The sequence below is a fragment of the Trachemys scripta genome, chromosome 22 (assembly GCF_013100865.1).
Source record: "Trachemys scripta elegans isolate TJP31775 chromosome 22, CAS_Tse_1.0, whole genome shotgun sequence".
NCBI lineage: Eukaryota > Metazoa > Chordata > Testudines > Emydidae > Trachemys > Trachemys scripta.
Window position 1 is genome coordinate 2,681,608 of NC_048319.1, and position 23,964 is coordinate 2,705,571.

Here is a 23,964-nt window from a genome sequence, read left to right on the forward strand (position 1 = left end):
CCTCACTGCCCCGGAAGGCAGGACAGGGCGATTAGCTCATTTACAGGTGGGGGGCTGATGTCCAGAGGCTAAGGAACTTGCCCAAGGACACATGGTGAGTCCGTTGCAGAGTGCGGCACTGAAACCAGCTCTCCTGAGATAAAGCCCCAACCTCTGGAGCATCCTTCCACTGAGCGCCAGCTGGGGAAGAGGGTCGTGGCATCCGCCTTATGCCCTGCTCCAGCTCCACCAGTGACTAAGCGCCTGTCCAAAGCCCACCGAAGCCAACGGGAGCCTTTCCACGAGCTCCGGTGGGCTAGGGTCAGGCCCCAGGAGCCTGCGTGATGGCAGGGGGTTTGGAGCAGACAGGTGTCCGCGTCCTGCCGGAGAATTGCCCCAGAATGGCTGGGGAGTGGGTCCGGGGAGTGGGGCTGGAAATCGTGACAGCACGGGCCGTCTCCGACACTTCCTGCAGCACTAGCTACCGAGAGGTCTGGCAATCCACCAGGGAGCCCCAGCCCAGCCCTGGGCCGTACAGACATCTGCCCCTTTGGGTGCTCTCCCAGAGTCTCCCATCACTAGTCCCGCCCGGGTGCCCCCTGGCCAGCTGCCCGCACCGCCCAGCCCTCAGCACCAGCGCTGGGACAGCTGCCAGAATCGAAAGCATCATCCCGATAATTCATTAACCACAGATAAATCAGCTCCAATTAGTGCTATTGAGCAGGGCAGCCGGGGCTGAGCGGCCTCCGCTGCGATGGCAGGTGCACTGTGTCCTTGTCAGGGAGAATCCGATACCCCATTAGTGAAGCCATCAGCCCGGTGGCACGCTCCGCCCTGAGCCTCTTGGCGCTAAGCAGCCGCCTCACCCCACTTCTGGGATCCCGTGGGGCGGCGGCCTGGGGAGGGATCAGCCTGCCCCACCCCACTGCGAGGGGGGGAGTCTCTGTTCTCATCATGCTCTGGGCCTAAAGTAGCTTCCTGCAGCGGGGTGTCCCCATCGGCAGACACCGGCTTGTGTCCATCACACTCAGGGCAGGTGGGGTGCTGGGGCCCAGTGGGGCCTACAGCAACGGGAGAGGCCTCCTAGGGCTACAGGTCCATACTAAGGTGCATGGGAACTGTGTGGGAGCCCCAGGGGCATTGTGGGTCTGGACCGTGGCACGTGGGCAGAGCAGGGGGCAGGCCGGGCGTTGTGGGTCTGGACCGTGGCACATGGGCAGAGCAGGGGGCAGGCCGGGCGTTGTGGGTCTGGACTGTGGCACATGGGCAGAGCAGGTCTGGACTGAGGGCCATCAGCAGCGAGCCGTGCACTGTTTTCTGCTTGTCTTTCACTTCCATCCACACTGAACCCCTCGCCCAGAACCGCCAGTCGCTCAGGAGATGGTGGCCTGTGTGTCCCGTCCCGGTGGCCTTTGGTCTCGCCGAGAGGGGACTGCAGAGCGCTGTGGGGGTGCTGGGGTCACCCAGGGATTCTGCTTCTTCCTGGGCTGCTGCCCTTTGCCATCTCTGGCGCTCACTCCTATCCCAAACCCTCTCCCACCCCCCTTTGCCCACGTGACCAGACTGGGCAGGGCCAGGACCAGCGGTAATAACAGCCCGGGGCCTGCCCCCGAAGTCCCTCTCTTGTGTCTGTGACTTGGCCATGGTCGGGATGAGGCCGCTGAGCTAGCCCCAGTCGATATTAACGCGGGGTAGCAGGGGGGCGCATGTCCCAGCTGCTGAGCTGCTCCACGGAGACCATCAGCCCGGCTGATATCCTCTGGGTTTAATCTCTTACTTAGGATGCAACCAGCTGTGCCCTTTCCCTGCCTGAAAGAGCCAGCGTCAGCTCAATCCTCTCCCATCAATCATTTCGCTAGCCCCGCTCCTGGCTCCTAGTTGTCTGTTTATCTCCATCCCTAGATCATAGTGGGTTTATCCATCCATCCATCCATCTCCAGCCCTAGATCCTGGTCTGTCGCTCTCTCTCTCTCCGTGGTTTCTCTAAGGTGCCCGTCACCGTGGCGTCCAACCACCACTGGCAGCCCCAGCTCCTCAGCGCCGTCGGGAGATGGCTGCCCTCGTTTGTTGTGACGCCCAAAATCGCTAAACTGAGGCCCTGGCGTATCCCGTCCGTGGGCAGCTGAAGGCTGCAACGGGCTGAGAACTGAGCTCCCCACCCCCACGCCTCATAGCCTGGCGGCACGTACGACCCGTGAGCTGCTTCGGCTGGCATCCGACTGGGCACCTTCGGGTTCCTTGCCCAGCTGCAGAGGAGGGATCTGCTGGTCCCTGGCTCAGAGTGATTCCCTCACCCGGGCGCGTGGCTGGCTGGGTCTTGCCCACATGCTCAGGGTCTATCCGGTCGCCAGGAGTGGAGTCAGGCAGGACTTTCCCCCAGGTCAGACGGGCAGGGAGCTGGGCGGGAGGTTCCGACTTCCTCTGCAGCGTGGGGTGCAGGTCATCTGGGTGGGTCTCACGTAACCATTTCCCTGCTATTGCGGGGAACGTGGGTGCTGGTTCACCTGGGTCCCTCCTGTTCTCTGCCTGTGGCACATCAGAGCCTCGTCTCCTACGGGCTGTGACACTTTGGTCTCTTGTCGGTTGTGGGGGTTAGTGTGGGGGGAGGCGGCCTGTGACGTACAGCAGGTCCCTTTAAATTCTGTGTCTGTCTATGACTACGGACCCCCCAGATCCTTGTTTAAAGGGGCGCATTCTCCATAAAGCAAACCCAACAGGGAGCCTCCCCCAGCATAACCCCCCACGGCGAGCTAGGAACAGATCTGCAGCTGACCAGGCCGTGCTTTCTCTGGGGTGGCCAGGGCGCTGGAGGGCTGGGAGTAGGAGTCAGTGGGGTTGATTGGTTGGTTTGTTCCTAAAGCCCCTGATACCGATGTATCAGGAAGCGTCTCTAGCCAGAGCCACATCCTCCCCAGTCCTGCTGCAGGTGACATCCAGCATCCCAGGTTCCTTGGCAGCTGCTCCGGGGCGCCGTGGCCCTGCCTTCCATCCATCCATCCCCCAGTCCCTGGGTCCCGGAGCAGGATGGGCTATCGCAGGGCTGGCTCAGGCCAGTGGGAGAAGGGAATTCCTGCTCCCCAGCTGGCACTTGTTCAGGGAGAGCCATGTCCAAGTGCCTGGGCACGGGGACAGACTCAGGGGCATGGGCACCATCTGCAGGCATCCGCCTGGGCTGCGGGCAGGGGCGAGAATTGACGGTGGCCGCAGGAGTGTGTGTGTCACAGGGGTGGAATGGGCTGGAGAGCAGGAGGTCTCTGAGGCGGAGGGGAGGCCATTGCTGGGGGGCCCCACAGGAAGCTTGTACCCCAGGGAATGCGACCCCTCCGATGGGGCCCGACAGGTCTTTCCCAGCTCTGGTTTCCACGATGGGGGAGGGAGCTGTGGGAACTCCCCCCCAGAAATAAAGGAGGGCTGGGGCCAAGCCCCAGGGGCACAGGGCCCGATCCTGGGGGCCACAGCACCAGGGACTGTCAGCAGGACAAGCTGGCAGAGGCTGCGCTCCATCGGACACCCTGCCTCATTAGAGCTCGTTAAAGCCCTTTTATCTCCCCAGAGAAGCCGTGTCAAGCTGCATCCCAGCTGCCGGCACATACCCGCCGTGGGGCAGCCCCGGGCGCCCCCAGAACCAGTTCATCACCCAGGCAGCTCCCCCAGCCAGAGCCATGGCTTTAACGCCCACGCCGTCAGCCTCGGTGTGTGAGGCAGAGCAGGCATGTGTGTGTGTGTGTGTGTGTGTGTGTGTGTGTGTGTGTGTGTGTGTGCATCCCCAACGCACAGGGGGGTATCGCCGCTGGGCCCTGAGCTGCTGTGTCTCTCGTGGCAGATATTGACGACTGCCTGTCCAGCCCGTGTCAGAACGGAGGCACCTGCATTGACGAGATAAACTCCTTCGTCTGCCTCTGCCTGCCCAGCTATGGGGACAGCCTGTGCGAGAAAGGTAAGAGCCGAGGCATCCCGTGGCCCGGCCTGCAGTGTGATCCTGGGAACCGCGGCCCCTTTAACCACACTAGAGTGGATGGAGTTACATCAGAGCCAGCCCCGGGAAGGGCAGTTCCACATCCGGTCTGGATCCGGGATCAGGATCTGGGGGTTTGCTTTGGGGCCAGCCCAAGCGGGGCTCTCTGGGGGCTGGGAACCTGGGACCGGTTTGTAGATTGGCCTCACAACTGCGAAGTGTGGAGATGGGAGGAGGGGACCCAGACTCTTGCTGTCAGGTTCCATAGTGATGCGTGCAGGATAGAAAGACAGACGGACAGCCTGATAGAGAGGGAGAGCGAGCCAGAGAGTGATCAGGATATTGGGAATTGGATGGTGGCGTTGGGATAGACGGACAGACCAGGAGCTAGGAAGTGGATAGATAAGAATCTAGGGATGGACACAGTCAGACGGAAACGCCTGACCGAGCAGCCATGTGAAACTCACTTTCAAGCGGAGCCTTGCAGCCCGACCCAAACTCAACAGGACGCGGGTACGAGGGTCTGAGACCAGCCAGACCCCTTGAGCCAGCCCGTCTCTGATAACTCTTCCTGGCGAGGGGCCACACGGTTCCTCCCCTTGGCTGAGTGCTGGGCGGGTTGCAGCACCCCTCGCTCCGCAGCATTCACAGCACGGCACCAGAGGGTTGGGTCTCAGCCCTGCCGTTCCATGGGCAGGAGGCAGCCAGGGACGGGTTGCTGATGGGGAGCAGGGAGTCCCCAGCAGGCCGAGGCGTCCGTGCTGACACGGGCTCAGGAGAGCTGTTGGGTCAGTTCTGAAAATGTCTCGATGCCCTTGGGTCACGTTCAGCTCGGCTGCGCTCGGCTCGGGGCCAGGCTGGACTGAGCAGACCTCTAGTTTCAAGTGAATTTCCGGGTGATTTGGGGTTGGTCCATGTGCGATTCAGAGCAGCAACATCCCACCTGGCACCACCCACACGGCCCCTGCCTCGTCTCAGGTGCTGTCATCCTGGCTGCCAGAGACAAGGACGCTTGTAATAAGATCCTGTGAGCAGAGCCCCAGCTCTGAGGCCAGGGAATTAGCCGCCTGCTCCCCTCTGGGAGTGGGACTGTGTCCGCGGCACGCTGCAGCCCATTGCGCAGCAATGGGAAACAGGGCTCTGGCTGCCTTCCCAGCTCACTCGCTCTGCGGAAAATCCACCCGCCTCTGCCGAGCGTTCATCAGACCTGGGCTCTGCCGGCAACTTCCACGCAGCAAGCGCCGGTGCTGTGCCGATGTTGGAGCTTCAGGTCATGGCTCATTTCCCCCGAGTTAGAGAGGGAGAAATCGAGTCACGGGGTGGGCCAGGGACTGGCCCAGCGCCACCCAGCCAGTCAGAGCTGGGCATAGAACCCAGGACTCCTGCCCCCAATGCTCTGACCGCCGATGCTGGGGTGCTGATGGCATTTGCTAACCTGTTCCATTTCTCCCCACTTGGCGGCAGACACGGAGGGATGCGATCACGGCTGGCACAAGTTCCAGGGCCACTGCTACCGCTACTTTGCGCATCGGCGCTCCTGGGAGGACGCGGAGCGGGACTGTCGCCGGCGCGCTGGCCACCTGGCCAGCATCCACTCGCCAGAGGAGCACGGCTTCATTAACAGTAGGGCGGGTGCTTCCTTTCTCCTGTAGCTTGACGTGGGCCGGGAGAGTGGCGGGGCAGAGCCCGGGTTCAGTGCTAGCAGGGCTTTGGGGTGGTGTCCTAGTGTGGATGTGGTTACACTGGTATAAACCCCGTCCCCCCCGGATAGCTGTGTTCACGCTCAGGAGGGTTGTGCTGCTTTCATCAGATCGCTGTAGGGAAATATACAGGATCCTCTCCCAGGCGAGTTAGAGCGGCACAACTCTGTAGTGGGGCCATGTGCTGAGGGATGCAGGGCTAAGCATTGCAGAAAGCCTCCGAGGTGGGCGCCGGGCCCTCTAATCCCAGCGCTGCCGGGAGCCCAAGCCTCGTGAGTAGGATTCAGAGGGCGCTGTTTCGCAGGGAATCAGAAACCGTGCCCGGTGCAGTGTGGCCACTGGAATTTTGAGGAAATGGTTCTAGTCGTGCGTGGAAACCTCAGACTGATTCCCAAGGCCAGAAGGGACCAGTCTGACCAGTCTAATCTGGACTGGGACTTAGGAGACCTAGAGTCACCTCCTGGCTCTGCCACTGCCCTGCTGGGTGACCTTGGCTGCTCCGTGCCTCGGTTTCCCCATCTATCAAATGGGGATAAGAATCCTGACCTCTTTGTAAAGCGCACTCGGATCTGCTGCTGAAAGCGCTGCAGACGAGCGGGCTTTTGTGATAATCTAGCCCGGCCTCCTGCAAAGCACAGACCAGAGAATCTCACTCTTCCATGAGCTGAAGAACATGTGGCCGAGACGCCCACTCTTGATGTAAAGCCTCCAAATGATGGAGAATTTACCACCTCCCCTGCGGAGCCGTTCCCATGGTTAATTACCCTTGCTGGTACAATGCGCCTCTGATCTCCAGTCTGACTTCAGCTCCCAGCCCTTGCATCATGTCCTGCTTTTGTCTGTGAAATGAAAGCACTCCCTTCTCTCGAGAGCTTCTCCCTTTTGAATGGGGAATACTCCGAAATGCACATTTTCCCGCCCACCGAGGGTGGGTTACACAGCCAGATGCGGGAGGGGGCACTGGAATTAGGGGTGTTGGGGGCACGGAAGCACCCCCGGCTTGAAGTGGTTTCCATCATATACAGGGTTTACAGTTTGGTTCAGTGACTCTCCCCCCCACACACACATTGTTCCAGTGCCACTGGTTATATGATGTCACAATATGGCATCGCACAACGTGCCTTATGAGCTACCATCCCTGCTGCCATGGCGTGAAATAATGGACAGAACAAGGCAGGTGATATAAAAATGGGGAGAAAAAAAAGCAATTCTGAAGCAAAACGTTTGTTTTGAAACAAAATTTGGGAATTTTTCCAACGCAAAACCTGGCCAGCGGGACGCCTCGGGGGAGATTTCCGACCCACTCGGGTTTGCTCTGATTCTCCAAGTGCTGCCATCTCCGTGTTCGGACCCGCTCTGGCTGGGAGAGGCCTTCCTCTGCCGGGCGTTCATTGGGCCAAGAGCCGAAGCGCTGCGGTGGGGGCCTGGCCGGCTCGGGGGCTCGTCATGGAAACGGAGCATCCCGCCTGTTGCTGGGGGGGCCGGGGGGAAGTGGCATGGGGCACCACAGCCCGGATTTGTTGCTCTCTGATGGGTGGCTCAGGGCTCTGTGTGGAGTGAGTTTGCTGGGCCTCAGGGTACACACACCATAAAGCCTTTGTCCCCATTGGCACCAATTGTGCCACCTCAGTGCCCTGCTCCCCCCTAGAGGGGGTCCCGCTGGGTCCGGCACATGGGCACAGGGCTGCCCCATTGCCTGCGCCTGCAGCTAAACAGAAGACTTCGTTCTCCAATGGCTTCAATCCAGCCTCATGCACAAACCATTTTGGCTTGGCCGAGCTCCTGTTGCCTCTTCCTCCGCTCAGCCCCTCCGCTGCACACACGCCTGCCGCAGGTCTCAGCAGGCCCCAGCTCTCTTCCAGCCCTGAGCTGAGCTGGCGTCCATCCAACCTCTTCCCCACGCCCAGTGCACCTGTCAGCCGAGAGCCCAGGTTCAAATAACCATCCGCGGAGCCGTCCCTGCGCCGCTTCGCAGGCAGGGGCATCTGTAAAAGCTTCTTATGGAGCGGGTGCTGCAGAGGGGACCCGGCCACGCTGGGAAATGAAGGTTGGACTCTATTTTTTCTTCTTTGCTCAGTCTCTGCTCTGCCTTTTCCATTCACCGCTGTGCAATCGGGAAAGGCCTGCGCGGGGCATGGGCTGCCCGGTGCCCTTCCTGCTGCTAGGAATTGGCTGGTCTCACGTCCTGCTAGGTGCTGAGCTGAGCACCGGCGCCAGTGGGAAATCAGGGCACTCAGCCCCTCTTACGAGGCGCTCGGTTTCTTGCAGGATTGGCCCCACTATGAACAGATGACCCTGAACAACAAAACCAGTTCCAAGTCTGTCTCTCGGGTCTTGTACAGCCCCATTGGCGGGGGAGGTGAAGGGCTCCGTAGTATCTGAGCACCGACAGTGCAGGTCAGGTCTCTGGCCTCTGATTCTTCCTCAGCCCAACAAAACCTGCATGAGGGACCCCCTGCCCATGGGCAGCGCCCCGTCTCCAACAGCCACTGCAAAGGAGCCAGTGGGAGGATGGGAGTTGTTGTGGGGAGGGATGACAAAGAGGGAGCCAGAACCCCGGGGCTCTATTCCCAGCCCTGCCTCTGACATCTCAATTAGTGCCAGCAGCGCTGGTGTTTTCTGGGGCGTGGGACCTGGGCAGAGCCCCACCAAAACTCAGTCCACATCAGGCCATCAGGACTCCTGGGTTTTATCCCAAGCTCTGGTGTTAGACCTGAGAGCTGGAGGTCAGGACTGCTGGGTTCTATTCCCAGCTCTATCACTGGACTCAATGTGTGACATTGGGCCAGTCACAGCCCTGCTCTGTGCCTCAGTTTCCCCATTTGTAAAATGACACTTACACAATTTTTGAAAGTGCATTGAGGTCTATGGATGAAAAGCCACAGACCCATCCAGTAGAAGTGCCCCAGGTAGACTCTGGGTGCAGTTGGTAAATCAATAGGTAAATATCACCCATCACGGAAATGCAGCCATCACTGGGGTGGAGCATGACACACTAGCTGTCTAGTATTACACAGCTTAGCACAGGAAGAGAAGCAGAGCTCGGTGCCAGGTTCTAGTGCCCTGGAATGTACCATCCAGTAGCATTCATGTGATCCCTGCCAAGAACAGTGATCAGCTCTAGCAAGTGCTTTCCTGGTTGTGTTGCACAGCTGCTCCCTACGCAATGACTTGGGCTCCAGTCCCTCTGAGACAGTCACGTGTGTCTCTTGTGTGACTCTTCCCAGGCTTTGGGCACGAGAACACCTGGATCGGGCTTAATGACCGGATTGTGGAGCAGGATTTCCAGTGGACGGATAACACAGGCCTGGTGAGTTTGAAGCACCTCTGGCAGGGAGCACCTTGGCTCAGGGACCCTTCGCTGCCCCAGGCCCCAGCATGGCATTGTCCTGTTCGATCCGGTCCTGGCCCAAGGGATCGGGGTGATAAAATGCCCGTTGGCCACTTGTGCCCTGCTTGGGAAAGTGCACATAGACTCATAGACTTTAAGGTTAGAAGGGACCATTATGATCATCTAGTCTGACCTCCTGCACAACACAGGCCACAGAATCTCACCCACCCACTCCTGTAACAAACCCCTAACCCATGTCTGAGTTATTCAAGTCCTCAAATCGTGGTTTAAAGACCTCAAGGTGCAGAGAATCCTCCAGCCAGTGACCCCCGCCCCATGCTGCAGAGGAAGGTGAAAAACCTCCAGGGCCTCTGCCAATCTGCCCTGGAGGAAAATTCCTTCCCGACCCCAAATATGGCGATCAGCTAAACCCTGAGCATGTGGGCAAGACTCACCAGCCAGACACCCAGGAAAGAATCCTCTGTAGTAACTCAGATCCCACCCGATCTAACATCCCATCACAGGCCATTGGGCATATTTACTGTAAAGGGGACTGGTGAGGTAGGGGGGAGAGCATGCAAGGCAGTGCATGCCTGGAATCACGGGGGAGTGAGTGTGAATGTGTGCGCATCTGAGGAATATGGAAGAGAAAGAGGGAGGGGACTGGGAGGTCTCAGAGTGCATGGCAGGGTTCAGTGTGCATGAGTGTGCACACGTGTGCCAATGTGTGCAAGCGTGAGTGTGCACACGAATGTGTGTGTGTGTGTGTGTGCATGGATGCGTGTGTGTGCCACTGTGTAAGCATGGGTGTGCACACAGGTGTGGGAGTGCATGAGTGCGTGCTAACCTGTGATTGTGTGTGGGTGTCTGTGCAAGACAGCACGTGTGAGCGTGTGACCGCGGGCCTGGCCTCTCCTCTCCATGCAGTCACAGAGCAGCGTCCCACCCCCAGAGACCCCGCTCTGGCCCAGCCAGGCGACCCGCTGCCTCTGGCTCACACGGGCATCACCTTGAGTTTGGGCAGGGGGGATACAACCCAGCCGAACCACGGGAGGAGGGGCGGGGCAAACAGCCCCGAGCAGCGGGATGCCTAAGACAGCTCTCGGTGCAGGACACCACATGGTGAGTCTGGCCAGCAGCTGGCTCAGTCCCCCCCTGATTTCTGGGAGACCCCCTGGAATAAACAGGGGTACATGGTAAATGGAGGGGGGCCCGGCCAGGGCCTGGGGCAGCCTCTGTCCTGCTCCAAGGGACTCCCACCCTGGCTGCTGCCCCCACTTTGCCCTGCGGAGGGCGGTGCGGAGGGTCCCTGCAGGGCGGAGGGGCGGGGACGCAGGCAGGGGGTATGATTGCCACTGTCTTTCCCACCAGCAATACGAGAACTGGCGGGAGAACCAGCCCGACAACTTCTTCGCGGGCGGCGAGGACTGCGTGGTGCTGGTGTCCCACGAGATCGGCAAGTGGAACGACGTCCCCTGCAACTACAACCTGCCGTACATCTGCAAGAAAGGCACCGGTAACCCCGCCACAGCCCCCTCGCCCACAGGGCCCCCCCGAGCCCCCTCCTGCCTTCCCACCCCCAGACTCCCCCAGCTGCTGCTGGCTGGGAGCAGGAGGGGGTAGCTCCTCCTAGCAAGTGACCAGGGTCAGCCTCTGATTGGCTGAATGGGAAAGAGGGGTGGGGCTAATGGATCTATAAATTGGCTTGGTTTGTAACTGGTGAGCCAGTGGGAGCTGGAGGTGGTGGGTGGTGGGCGGTGGGCTGGCGGGCTTCCTTCCTTCAAAAGTCAGCAGCTCCCGTTGAGAACAATGAGAAGTCCCTTCTCCCCTCCCCCACTGAGAACAATGCAGAATTAAATTAAACCCGTCCTAGCGAGCTCCAGCAGTAGCCCTTGGCTCTGGCTTCCTTCAGGGCACAGTCTGACTCTGGGCTGAGATGGGCCCTGTTGAAACAGAGGGGTGACTTCTAGGCACCCTGACCCTGCAGCAGGGGGGTGCAGGCAGGGAGCCAAAGAGGTCAGTGCTACAGGGTGAGGCAGCCCAGGGACTCTAGCTGGTGAGGTCGGCTTAGAAGTGCGGTGCTTTTCCAATTCTCACTGTTCACTGAGAAACTCGCGATACTTAGTGGTTTTCTTCAAGCCCCAGCTCCTGGAGTCATGTGAGAATCTCGGGTTTCTTTTCTTTTCTGAAGTGACATGTTAGCCCTCTCAGCTGCAGAGAAGAACAGGAAAATAGGGCTCCAAAAGTCTCAGATCTCTGGAGGCAAATGAAAAAGAACCTGATTTTTAAGCCAACCTCCTGATTTGGGGGACGGGTCATGAATTTTGAGGCCCTCTCAGTGCCAGTCCTGCTGCATTCAATCTAATCCCCCTCAGAGGAGAGTTTTGCTGTTTGCCAGCCAGACCCATTTTATGGCTGTAAATCCAGCGCTCCCCCTCCCCGGATAGAGATTTCTGCATGGATTCGTGCTGCCTCTCAGTGGAAGGAGGCAAATCAGATGTGGGCTAGACCATAAAGAAAGCGCCCAAGTCACAGGCGACTTTCCCCTCCTCGTTCCCTTTTGCTGCCCATTTCGCCTCTCGACAAAGAAAATCCAAAGAACCTCGCTTAATCTCGGTTTTTCTACTGCTTAATTCTTCCCCTTCTGCTTTAATTTGCTTAATAGGCCACCATTAAAACTATTAAGTTCTCATTCCTTATCTTGAAAGTTATATTAACCTCCAGCTGTTCCCGCCGAGCCACAGAAAGACGCTCCAAAATCCCAGCCACCGTATGTAATGATCTATCTGTCCCGATAAGGCCATTAATTAAATATGTAAATCCTCCGCAACACCTTGGCGCAAATCTGTCAAAGGAGCCCTCTCCAGAGATTGGATTTATACAGCAGCCGCCGGCAGCTTCCTGAACCGTTCTGTATTATATAAGCAGTGCGGTGGAACTGCCGGGCAGAGCAGGAGACAACAGCCGTATTTCACGGGGAGCCTGATAGAATGGAGGAAGCAGGGAGGCTCTGAACAGGCGTTTAAGGACAGGACAGGGTGACTGGGCAGATGCTGGGTAGATGCGCCCAGGTTCTGCTCCATCTTCCTCCTTGGGCTCTGCCACAGTTGCCCCTTCCTCTGAAGGCATCTGGGCTCGTGCACTGCGGGAGGCACGCTACTGGACCACGTGGGCCCCTTGGCTGCTGTAGGGGGGCAGGGCCTGGGTTATTCTGCCAGCTGTTCAGGGACCAGTGCTCAGGGCCCTGTGCTGGGTTCTAGTCCCTGCCCCGCCATGGGCTCCGTGGGTGAGTCACTTAGCGTTGGATTTGTCAAGGTACTGAAACCAATGGGAGTTAGGCACCTAGTGGGGTTTTCAGAAGAATCTATCTGCATCTTTAGGCACTTAAATACATTGAATGGTCCGGCTCCAGGCCTATCTGGGCCTCAGTTCCCCATCTGTACAATGGGAATAATAGCCCAGCCCTGCCCTGGGAGGTGCTGTGAGCATTGCATTGTGAGGGGCTCAGATACTGCACAGAAAATAGGGTTTATCCCACCAGCACCATTGGGTCCCACTGACTGGCAGCCTCAGTGAAACCCCTGCACTCCTAGCCCTGGGCTCCCCACGTGCAGCTCTGCTAATGCCCCGCGGTCCCAAACCCAGCCCCACCGCTTGCTAAGGCCAGCCTCCATCCATAGCCCTGGGCAGTGGAGCTGAGAAACCTGCAAAGTGCAGTGAAGTGGGTCTGGCTGACCCTCCCCAAACTCCATGAACTTGGATGGCGGGGGGGAAAGGCAGCTCTCCTGCTGAGTCCAAAAGCTGGTTGTTTGCAGACCGGTGTAGGGCCCCTGGTGCCCGCGCTTTGCCCAATCAAGGGCTGTTCTGGTATCCTGCCAGCAGCTCACAGGCCATGACCCGTTTGCATCCAACGGAGAGCACCGTCCGCAGCCCCTATGCCCCGGCTCTCTTGTAACCACGCCTGCGGCTTGCCCCCTGTGCAGTGCTGTGCGGGCCGCCCCCGGCCGTGGAGAACGCCTTCCCCGTCGGCAAGCAGAAGGAGAAGTACAGTATCCACTCGACTGTCCGGTACCAGTGCGAGGATGGCTTCACCCAGAGGCACGTCCCCACCATCAAGTGCCACAGCAACGGGAAGTGGGACAGACCAAAAATCCTCTGCACAAAACGTTAGTGCCGGCTCCTCGTCCCTTCCCATGGGGGCTAGGGGAGGGGGCACTTCTCTATAGACAAACCCACCGTTACTCTGGGCGCTGGAGGTAGCCGTGCTGGGGGTTCCCGAGCACAGGGCTGATCCCTCTGGCTCAGTGCCGAGCCAGCGCCCCATCACACGTGAAACACCAAGCCCCTTCCCTGGAGGGAGGAGGCATTTAGCCCCAATGTCCTGGCTAGATCCCAGGGGCGTCTCTCCATGTCTACCCTGCCCTGCGCTCTCAAATGGAGAATGCTGAGCAGCTGCTGCGTTCCACCCCAGAAGTGGCTGCACCGGCGGTAGCCCTCAGGCCTTGCCTTCACTGCCGATTCGGGCGCGTCCCTCCGCTCAAATGAGCGTGACCGCAGTGCGCACCAGCGCTGGAGCTGCGCAGAGGAGTCGGGCTAGCAGCTGCTGGGCTGCATCCGCGCACACACGCCTGGGTCAGCTCACTCCAGTTTAAAGCGCTGGACTAAAGCTGTGTGCGTGTGTGGCCGGGAGTTGGGGTGGGGCCACACTGGAGCTCTACCTCCAGCTAATACTGCAGTGAAGACGAGCCTTCGTCTGCTGGCCCGTCCCAAAGTTGCCACCTGTCGCAGTGCAGCGCCCCTCAGCCCCACCCCGCAGCACCTCCATGGGAGGGGTGGGGGTTTCCCCAGCCCTGGTCTAGGATTCGTCTCCTAGCCTCGATTCCCGGGGGTGGGGGGCGTTTGTGGCTTAGCCCTGCGGTAACGTGCCTTCTCCTTCTCCTCCTTGCCTCCGTTAGCCAGAAGGTCCCACAGAACCCGGCGCCACCACCGCCGCCACCACAACCACCCGCGCCACCACCACAACTCCCGCAAGGAGCGGAGAAAACACAGGAAGCAGCTCCAGTTGGACTGGATGGAGGAAGGCAACTACTTCTAGAGGTTGGAGACGAGCAAGCACAAGTCCCCTCCCCTCCTCCCCGCCCCGGGATGAGCCGGGCACGTGTGTGATGGGAAAGGGCAACTTTTACTGACCCCCCCAGCCCCCCTTTTCTAAACCCCTTTGCTTTCATTCCTTAGGACGCCCCCATCGCCCGTGTGCCTGGGGGGGGTGCGTGTGTGTGCGTTTGTGTCCCTCTGTGCGTACACACGGCCTTGACCCTGCTGGTGCTCAGTCCGTCCAGGAGCCGCTCGGCACCACGCAGGGTCCAGTCGCTGGGCTCCACCCATCCGGACTCCCACTGAGGGCAGAGGCCAGGCCAGGCTCTCAGGACGGGTCCAGACTGTCCTAGCACGGCCGGGCAGGGCCTGATCCTCAGCTAGTGTCAACTTCAGTGGCTTTACACCGATTCACCCCGGTGGGGGCACGGGGGGCTCTGGCCCGGTTTGGTACGTCTACACGGCAAAACAACCCCGCGGCAGCGAGTCTCGGAGCCCGGCCTCTGAGACTTACTGCGGGCGGGGGGGGGGGGGGGGGGGGGGTTGTGGGAACGGAGACGTACCCGCTGTACCAGTGGAGCCGGGCAGATTCACTCCAGCTGGGATCTGGCCCGTGTTCCCAGGGAGGCAGGACAGACAGTTCCCCTCCCCATCTCTGGCTCCCTTGCTTGGGCTCCTCTTCTGGGCAAGACCCCAGTGTGACTCCTCATCCCCAATCCCACTGGCCTTCTGCAAGGGAGACTCCAGTTTTTTAATAAACAACTCCCCCTTCCTTTCCCCCCCGCCCCCCAAGTAGCACGTCTCTATAGTCCCCTCCCTACCAGGCCCCCTCTTCCGCTCCTCCCCCCAGTGGCATCTATGTTCCGTTCTCTTCCTTTCGGATCCAGTGGTTTCCTGACTGGCTAGAAGTGCAGAAGCTCAGAGCAGGACGCACGCTCACACTCACAGCACTGAAGGTTTCTCAGTATTCGAAAACGACCGTCCTTACTCAAACCAAGGGCAGTTCCCGTAGGAGCCCAATGGCTGACGATGCTTTTCCAGCTTCGGTCTCCCCGACAGACCGGGAGAGCAAATCAATCCCAGCCACCGACAGGTTACAACACAGTGATCAACTCGGAATCCTTTCCCTTCCAGCTGCCTTCGTTTTCTTTGCTATCTTCCTTTCCCCGGGGCAAGAGGCAATGGGTAGAAAACGCACCGTAGGAAAGACAAGGGGAGCAGGCGGCCCTTGAGATCCAGTATTGCTCTGGTGTTGGGACGCTTCTCAATAGAAAACAAACGGAAACCGTCCAGGGCGGGGTCTGTTCTCGCCTTTCCGTCCCTTCCCCATTGGGTCTGACAGCGTAGGCAGCAGGCGGCCCAGTTACACTTTCTTTCTGTGCTGACGGTTCTTCCTGGCTCCAGCCCCCGCCCCAGGACAGACGTACCAAGGGTCCAGGGCCTGCTTTTCGTTTCCTTTGCCATTTTAAAACACTGATCTTACAAACACGTGACCTGAGCAGTCCCCTCGGGCCAGCCCCTCAGCGGAGGTAAATCAGCACTGGTGGAGCGACACCAGTTTATACCAGCTGCAGATCTGGTCCGTTGACTCCAGTGGAGCTGGGCTGATTTACCCCATCTGGGGCTCTGGCCCCATTGACTTCAGCGGGGCTGCTTGTGTGAGTAAAGTTACCCCAGTGCATAAGGGCTCGATTCTGCCACCATCACTGGCGCTGCCTGGCCGATTTCAAGGGGACTCCTCGAGCAATAGGGAACTTGCCCAAGGGGTGAAATTGAGCTGTGGACAGAGGTCGGCACAAGGACTGTGCACCGATCCAAACTGAGAGTCTCCTGTTTTGGACGGCAGCACCTGGAGCCCCCAACTGAGATTGGGCCCCCTTGTGCCGGGCACTGCACAGCAGAGCTGGCCCAGCTCCACACAGCTCACAGCCTGACTAGACAAAGGGCAGAAGGCGAAGCAGAGGCCCCGAGGGGGAAGTGACTCCCCGCAAGGCAGAGGCAGGACTGGAACCCGCCCTCCCCAGTCCTGTCCACTAGACCCCACTGCCTCTGCCTTACATCCAAACGAGCTGGACTGATTTACACCAAGGGAGGGGGGTCTGTGCCGGAGCTGGAGGTGTTCTTTCCAGCTGGCCTGGCTGCACCCAATCACGCCAGTGCACTAGGAATGGAAGTGTAGCCCTGCGAGTGTTACCTAGCACCTCAGATGGGCTCACCCTCGGGCCAGCTGGGCCGTCCCGCTGCTAGCGCTGCCACGGCTCATTGCAAATGACACCTTCAGCTCCAGAACAGTCGTAGCCTCGCACGGCCCATAGGCCTCGTGCCAGGCGTTTCGCACGGGGAGGGGGCTGAATTTCCCCCAAGGTTGACAGAATCGGTCCCAATGCCTTTGCAGGATCGAGGCCCTCCTGGTTTGTTTTGGGGTTGGGGTTTTTTTCCGTTTGTCGTCATTTATTCGGGTTGATTTGGTGTGTGCGTGTGTGCGCGTGACAACGCAGCCAGCCGCTTTCCAGTCTCTGCTGTTTGCGATGTGACTGCAGTGTCCTGTGTCCCCAGCCTCCCGTGGCTTCCATGACACTCTGCGTTTCTGTATTGCTGGACATTTTAATAAATTTTTTTAACAGTTAATAAGCCCCTGCAATCCGCTTTGCCTTTTATTATGATTGTTATTATTTTTTTGCCTTCCATTTCCTTTCCCAGATGCAGTGACACAGCTGAGACGCCTGGCTCCTGTGCTCGGCTAATGTAATGCTGGGGGGGCATCTTTCGGCAGCTAATTCCAAACGTCGCTGCTGCTGGATTGCTACCGCACATAGTTAGATTCTGGCATTCTTTTCCTGTCTTCCTATTTCCATTTAAATGAGCCTTAAAAAAAATTGGATTTTTTTTTTTTTTTTTTTTTGGCTGTTCCAGCCTAAAACTCCAAAGATTTGAAATGTCTCAAGGGGCTGGAGAGAGGGCAAGATCTAGGCGTGACATATTTCAGGCTAGAATTGACACTTGCAGCCGCCTTTCTTTGATGCAAGGGAAAGGTCCCACTAGCTACAAGTGCCTTGCCTGGGAGAGAAGCCACCCCACACCCCCAGGCAGATACAGTCATGGGCTGCCCCCCACCCCAAGCCTCAGTGCAGGGGGCGTGTCTGGAGGCGGGACGGGGCATGCTAGGCTAGGCTCTGTGGAGCAGCTAACAGCCTGCCGTACATGAGAGCAGACCCTGGCCTCTGACAGCCCAGAAATGAGAGGGGGCCAGGGGGGCTCAAAGCCTCCTTCTGCACCTAGGCTGCGCCTTCTGTGCGCTGCCTCCAGGGGGCGCAGCACAGACTCTCTCCCCACAGGTGTTTGCCTGTAGAAGCAGGTGGGTTCTGGGCTCTGTGGGCATCAGCCAGGGAGATTCCTTGCCCCCCATCCCAGCCTCACATCAGTCTGGGAGGGGCCGGCAGATGGCCATCACCTGGCTCTGGACTAAGAATGAGCCGGGTCCCAGCAGGGCCGGGAAGGGGGGCCTGAGGAAGGGGCAGGAGATCGAGCCAGGTGGCCTGAGGGGGAGCTGGAGGTTGGATTTCAACGATACAGTTCATCCAGAGTGATCAGAAAGCTGCGGGTGATGGTCGAGGGCCGGGACCCTTCGGCAGATCAGTCTCCCAGCGATGGGCCTGTTTGGAGCCGCTGGGAGCGTCAGGCTGCACCGGGGGCTTGGGCTGTGGGTGGTGGGCTAAGCACAGAGGGCTGCATTTCCCCTTCTGCCTTTCTGTCTCACATGTGTGGTTTCCACACACTCACGCCCAGGTGCCCTGGTCCCTCCCGCCTGCCCTCCACTGAGCACAAGTGGCACGTTGTCAATTTTTAACCACCTCCTCGTTTATTTTTCTCTCTTCTTTTGTTCTTCCTGTTTCTTCCTGGAGCAGGGAAGGGCTGAGGGGAGGGGACACAGGCATCACCACCCGCTAGGCCTCTTCCCATCTCTGATCCCTTCTGTAGCTGGAGCTCAGGTTCCCATCCACCCTCCGGATAAAACAAGGTGTCTGGAGATCAGAGGCAGCCCTGGGAGCCTCCTCCTTTGATTCTGCCACCCTGCTAGTCCAGGAGCTCTTCAGATCTTCCCCGCCAGGCCCTGCACATCGATTTCCTGGCTGTGCTGGCGTGTGAACGAGGCAGGGACTGCGCCGCCCCCAGCGTGGGGGGGGACGTCTAAGGCATGTTACTGACACCCCGAGCCCCCTCCAGCCAGTGTTCAATAATTAATCACTAATAACAAAGTGGGATGTCTCAGCCAGGGGCGGCTCTATGTTTTTTGCCATCCCAAGCACGGCAGTCAGGCGGCCTTCGGTGGTGTTTCTGAGGGTGATCTGCCGGTCCCGCGCCTTCGGCGTACCCGCCGCGGAATTACCGCCGAAGCTTGCCGCCCCAGGCACGTGCTTGCTGTGCTGGGGCCTGGAGCCTCCCTGGTCTCAGTCTGCAAAGGGAGTAAGTGTCACAGACACTGGAATATTTTCCTCAGTCCCCCCAGGTCGCTTGGCCCAGTATCCCCAGCCCTGGGGATACACAGGGTCATGGGAGCTGGAGTGGGGAGAGACCCCTAGGGACCCAGCCAGGGGCTCTCATGTTCCTCTCCGGTGCTCAGACGCGGCAGGGATGGGCACTACAGCCGCTGGCACAGAGATCTCACGTACCTGCCCAGCCCTCAGCTCCTGTAGTGACAGGTTCTATAGGCTCCAGCGTGGAGAGCTCATGTGCCTTCCTCGTGCTCAGACGCTGCGGTGATGGGCTTTAGAGACACCAGCACAAAGCTCTCATTTGCCTAGACTCAGAGGCGGATGAGGAGTTTGTGGGGCCCGGGGCCAGAGCAAGTGGGGGCCCCGCCTCACCCCTTCTACCTGCACTCCTGCCAGGGAATGAGGAGCAGGTCAGGACGCAGGGGCACCCCAATTGGCCAGGGTCCCTGGGCACAGGCCCTGTTGGCCCGATGGCTAATCTGCCACTGCCTAGACACTGCGGTGATGGTCGTTGTAGAAAAGCTCCAGGCAGACTCACCGACAAGTTAGCTCCTCCAGCCCCATCTCCTGCGAGCGCAGGTCACAGACCCCATGGAGCAGACCCCAGCATGTTCACCTTGGGAAACATTTCTCCCAAAGGTCCTTCCACACTCAGTCCCTGGCTCTGCTCCGGTCCAGCACCTGGGCGCGGTTACTGTCTGACGGCTGCGACTGGCCCCATGTTGGCAGGCTCAGCAGAGAGGCCAAGGGATGGATGGGCCGGGGAACTGAGCACCCATCTCAGCCTTGCACGGGCCCGGGGATGGTGCGGGAGCTCATCCTGCCTCCACTCTGAGCAATAAAAGCCTTTCATCTCCAGGGCTGTCAATCCGGCTCCTTTCACCGGCACTAAATTAATTTTAAGCAAACATAATACTTCTCGGAGGGCTCATTTCCCAGCCCGCCGCCTGCTCCTGTCTCATTGTAAAGCGAGCGCTAATGAATCACCCCAGCGTCTCGGCTGCGGCTGGGACGGCGTGCTGAGGTTTATGCAGACAGCTATCTAACAAACCCATGAATAATACAGCAGCACCGGCCTTTCATACGCAACGGGCAACTTTAGTTTGCCACTTCGGAGAAGACAAAGAGGCATTAATGAATTTGTCAGGGAGTCGTCTGCATAAAACATGAATCTCGGGTTCCTGCCTCACCTGCACACGATGCCATCCGTCAGCTCCGCTTCCTTCGTGGGCCAGTGGGAATCTGCTGCCCTCCTCCAGGCAGAGAGCGCAGCAGGCTTGACTGACAGCCCCAGCACAGGACACTCTGCGACAACTGCCACCACTCGGGCAGAGCCCTGGAGTGACGTGGCTCAGATCACACAGAGCCAGGAAAAAAACAGCGGTCAGGATGCCCTGGCCTATCTCTAACCACTAGACGCCGCTCTCCTCCCACAGCTGGGAAAGGGAACCCAGGAGTCTGGACCTGCCCATTGCCTCATCTAACCAGCCGCCTCTAAGTTTGTCCTACAGGCAGGAATAGAACCCAGGAGCCCTGACACCACCCCACACTCTGTTCTAACCACTAGGCCACACAACCTTGCTGGAGCATGTTCATTCCACCGCGCCTCCCTGGCAAGCGACAGGTCCTGCTTCCCGAAGCCACGGGGACCCCGGCTTTGCTGCCTCAAAGGCAGTGGATGGGACCTGGGGGGGCAGAGGCGGTTGTGGGGGGCAGGTGGCACTGTGTACAAAGGGGGCAGCTTGGCTCCACTGAATCCATGCACACTTGTGAGATCTGCCTCTGGGATGGGCAGAGAGAAGGGGGCTTCACATCTGCTTGGGGATGTAGAAGGGGGGAACCCAGGTGCACCCATCCCCACCACCCCTTGCCGGGCCAGGAGATGGGCCCTGTAGGTTCTGCCAGCTGGATCTGCATGCACAAGGCCAAGGCAAACGACCCATAAACCCCCTCTGCAAAGCCGCCATCCTCTGGCCTGGGACGGAACAGAAGCACTAGTCTGGCCTGGGGGAAACAGGGCCCAGTGCAATGGCGTTGGTGCGCCTGCCTCCGTGCAAACCCCTAGTGGCGACATGCTGCTGCATTCGTGCAAAGCAGAGTCTGTACCTGGCACCTCGCGGGCTCAGTCACGCTAGTGAGGCCCCCTCGTCCCATGATGCACGGGGCCGCTCCATCCATGCAACAAGTCCCGGCACAAACCCCCAGCATGGACGTTCCTGAGCTGGGTTTTCCCCAGCGCCCGTCTCTGCTGACCTCCCCAGCGGAATAGCCCGCGCCCTGGCTCCTCCTGGCTCTGCTCCCTTCTCCGGCACCATCGCGGCCAGCGCCGGTCACCCAGGTCCTTTTCCCAACAGCTGTGATTGCTAGCTAGATCTAACCGCACCGAGCAGCGCGGATCCGGGCAGGGCCAGCTCTAGGATTTTTGCCGCCCAAAGCAAAAACAATTTTGGCTGCCCCCGCAATCCGTTCTTTAATTACCCCACCCCCGCCCCGCCTCAACTCCGCCCCTTCCCCAAATCCCCAGCCCTGCCTCCTCCCCCCAGGCTCTCAAGCCTGGGAGGGAGGGCGAGTAGCGGCCCGGGAATCAGCTGTTTCGCGTGCCGTGGCAGCAGCAGCGGAGGTGAGCTAGGGCGGCCGGGGCACATTTTTAGGGGCGGCATTCTGGCGCCGGCCATGCCACCCCTAAAAATGTGCCACCCCAAGCACCAGCTTGTTTTGCTGGTGCCTAGAGCCGGCCCTGGATCCGGGAGAGTGCCTGGCATGAGGCTGTGAGACTGGCCCGTGCTGCCTCTCAAAGCCACCCTCCCTTCCTGCAGGGATGTTGCCTGTTCCTCCCCTCCACCCCCTGGACACTGCTCCAGATGGGAGGGAGCTATGGGGGAGCAAGGGAGAGGGAGCCTCTCTCTTCCCTTTGCAAAATGAGTCTCCTGGTTTTAGCCCCCGCCATGTCACAGGGCCCTGTCCGGGCTGTCGCCGTCCCCTCGCTCTCTTCGGTTCACATCCCTGTTCGAGCAGCGAAATCCAGCCCCAGCACAGCTGAGCTCCGCTCCCCCGCCCCGTTCGCCCTGTCAGCACAGCCAGGCCCAGCTTGACGGTGTTTCGCATTCCAGCGGCTATTTATTTTCATCAGCGTTTCGAGTCAATAAACATGATGAATGAAACGTGCTCGAGTCCCCCTGGCAGGAGATAAAACACCAGCAGAATCCAGGCCTGCCTGCTTAGCCAGCCCCAACCAGAGCCGCCGGGCGCCACCCACCGCTGGCTCCGCATTCAGCACCTCTCCTGCACACAGCGGCAGAGAGCTGACGGGAAGATGAAAGGAAGAGGGGGGGGGGCACCGCGCTCCCAAACTCCAGAGAATTAGGGCCAGTGATTGAGCAACGTCACTAGGTGGAAAACAAGAGCTTTGGCCGGTCTCCATCCCAGTTCGCTCTCTGCGAAAGTGCAGCTCCAATTCCACCCGGAGGCTGGTTTCACCCCAAAAGACGTCGTCCCTGGTGGAGCGAGGGCCGGCTGGCCAGGATTTTGTGTTGGGGGGGCAGAAAGGGTGGGCTTGTGGTTAGGCCACTGGGCTGGGCCTCAGGAGAGCTGGACTCCCACTCTGTCTCTGTACAACGGGGCCCTGAATGCAGCTCAAGCGTCTCGGGGCAACTGCAATAACAGGGCAGAGGTGTCAAGTATCAGAGGGGTAGCCGTGTTAGTCTGAATCTGTAAAAAGCAACAGAGGGTCCTGTGGCACCTTTAAGACTAACAGAAGTATTGGGAGCATAAGCTTTGGTGGGTCAGAACCTCACTTCTTCAGATGCAAGGGCAGAGGTGAAATGACGAAGCAGGACCTGACCCAGAGATGGTGGAAAGGGCTGCGGAGCCTTTCGCCTCTCAGTGACTGGTTCCAACCCAGCCCGGGATGGTGACCCGCCGCTGCAGCTGTCTGGTCCCTTTCCCCATGACCAGGTGCCCCCACACTGAGACCCAGCCTGTCTGCAACTCACTGCCCCCTGCTGGCAGTGTGGGTGCAGCTGACAGTGCTGGGATGGGGCGTGGTTGGAATCTGCACTCTGGCTATCCCCATCCTGTGGCATCAGCCAGTGGGGCTGCCCATCGCGTATTTTCCAGCATCTGCAAGTCATCCTGGCAGAGCAATTCCTGCTGCAGCTCTGGGCCTCGTCTGACAGCAACTTCCCTGACTCCCCCCCATCCTCCAGCTGCCTCTGGGAGTGGGATTCCAACCTGCAGCCAGCTTGGGAAAGAGACACATTCCAGCGTCTGCCACTGTCTGGAGTGCGTCCCCCACCTCCGCAGGGTCTCATCAGCAGGTCACACATGCACACGCTCACAGACACTCACAATGGGAGGGAGACGAACCCTTTGCGATGCTGCTCGACTCCCCTTCGCAGCCCTGGGTGCCCAGTTCCAGCTCCCGGGGCCGCGGCCAGGACCAGCACATGGATTTCCTGCCCGGCCAGATTCTGACCCTGCTACTGACGGGATGTACCGTATCTGCTGAGCCGCACTGCCCTTTGGCAACCCCTGGGAATGTCAGACGGGCCAGGCCGCCAATCACTGGGAGCCGCGCTCGGCAGAGTCTGCATTTTCCAGTGGCGCCTCAGAGGCCCAGGCATTGCTCGACATTCACAGCTAGCCTGTTGCAGAGGGAGTGAGGAGAATCGCCCCTGAGCCAGCCCTGTGTCCTCCGGAGCCCAACAGGGCCTGCCACTCGGGGCTGCCAAGGGCCTGTGGTACCTGCTTAGGATCTGGCACTCCAGGATCAGCCCAGCGGAGGGGAGCGAATCCTGCCACACTTGCTGACCGCTGGGATCTTCTCGCTGGGGGCCTGAACCTCCCTCCTGGACTAGGTTGGGGGGTTGGGTCCAGATCAGAACTTGGGGTCAGACCCATATCTCTATAATGCAGCAAACCGGAAGCCCAATTCCCCATCCTGATTGAGGGGTCCTGGTTCGGCCACCATGGCGGGGGAGGGGAGGGCGCCTGGAGAGCCGAGGGGCGGGGATGCACTCACCCCTTCTCAGCCCCTTGCTCTGTCTCGGCTCAGACCCCCACCCCCCTTTGATGAGCAGTGTAACCAGATCAGGCCATGTGAATTCACATCCCCATCCCCGAGAGGCAGCCCGGCCCAGGCCATCCCTGCCTGTCAGCAATGGCACAGCTATAAGGGGATACCCTGGAGCGTAAGTGATGCAAAGAAGCCACCGTGGGGGCACCACGCTCCTAGGGAGACCCCAGAATGCTGCACTGGCTTGTGGACTCCCCTGACGCACCCTCTGCAGTGGGAGAAAACTCGCCGAGCCATTCCCCCACCAGGCCAAGTATGCAAATTAGCTGCAGTCGTGCAAATTAGCTCCCCGGCTGGCTTGCATCTGGCGCTGCACAGAACTCGGCAGCCATGTTCTC

General features: G+C 59.5%; 1 protein-coding gene across 5 annotated transcripts in view; it reads left to right on the plus strand.

The window, feature by feature from the left end:
- NCAN (neurocan) overlaps positions 1-16,829 on the plus strand; it is a 58,150-nt gene extending 41,321 nt beyond the window's left edge. For 2 of the 5 annotated variants that reach the window (XM_034755396.1, XM_034755397.1), the window contains exons 9-14: positions 3,803-3,916; positions 5,399-5,557; positions 8,862-8,944; positions 10,337-10,481; positions 12,949-13,131; positions 13,925-14,596. In XM_034755396.1, the coding sequence (XP_034611287.1) occupies positions 3,803-3,916; positions 5,399-5,557; positions 8,862-8,944; positions 10,337-10,481; positions 12,949-13,131; positions 13,925-14,154 (914 nt within the window). In that variant the 3' untranslated portion in view covers positions 14,155-14,596. Of the gene's footprint in view, positions 1-3,802; positions 3,917-5,398; positions 5,558-8,861; positions 8,945-10,336; positions 10,482-12,948; positions 13,132-13,920; positions 14,597-16,759 lie in introns of those variants that run through there. The other 3 variants (XM_034755398.1, XM_034755400.1, XM_034755399.1) reach the window with 3 other exon arrangements.
- Positions 16,830-23,964: the final 7,135 nt, after the last annotated feature.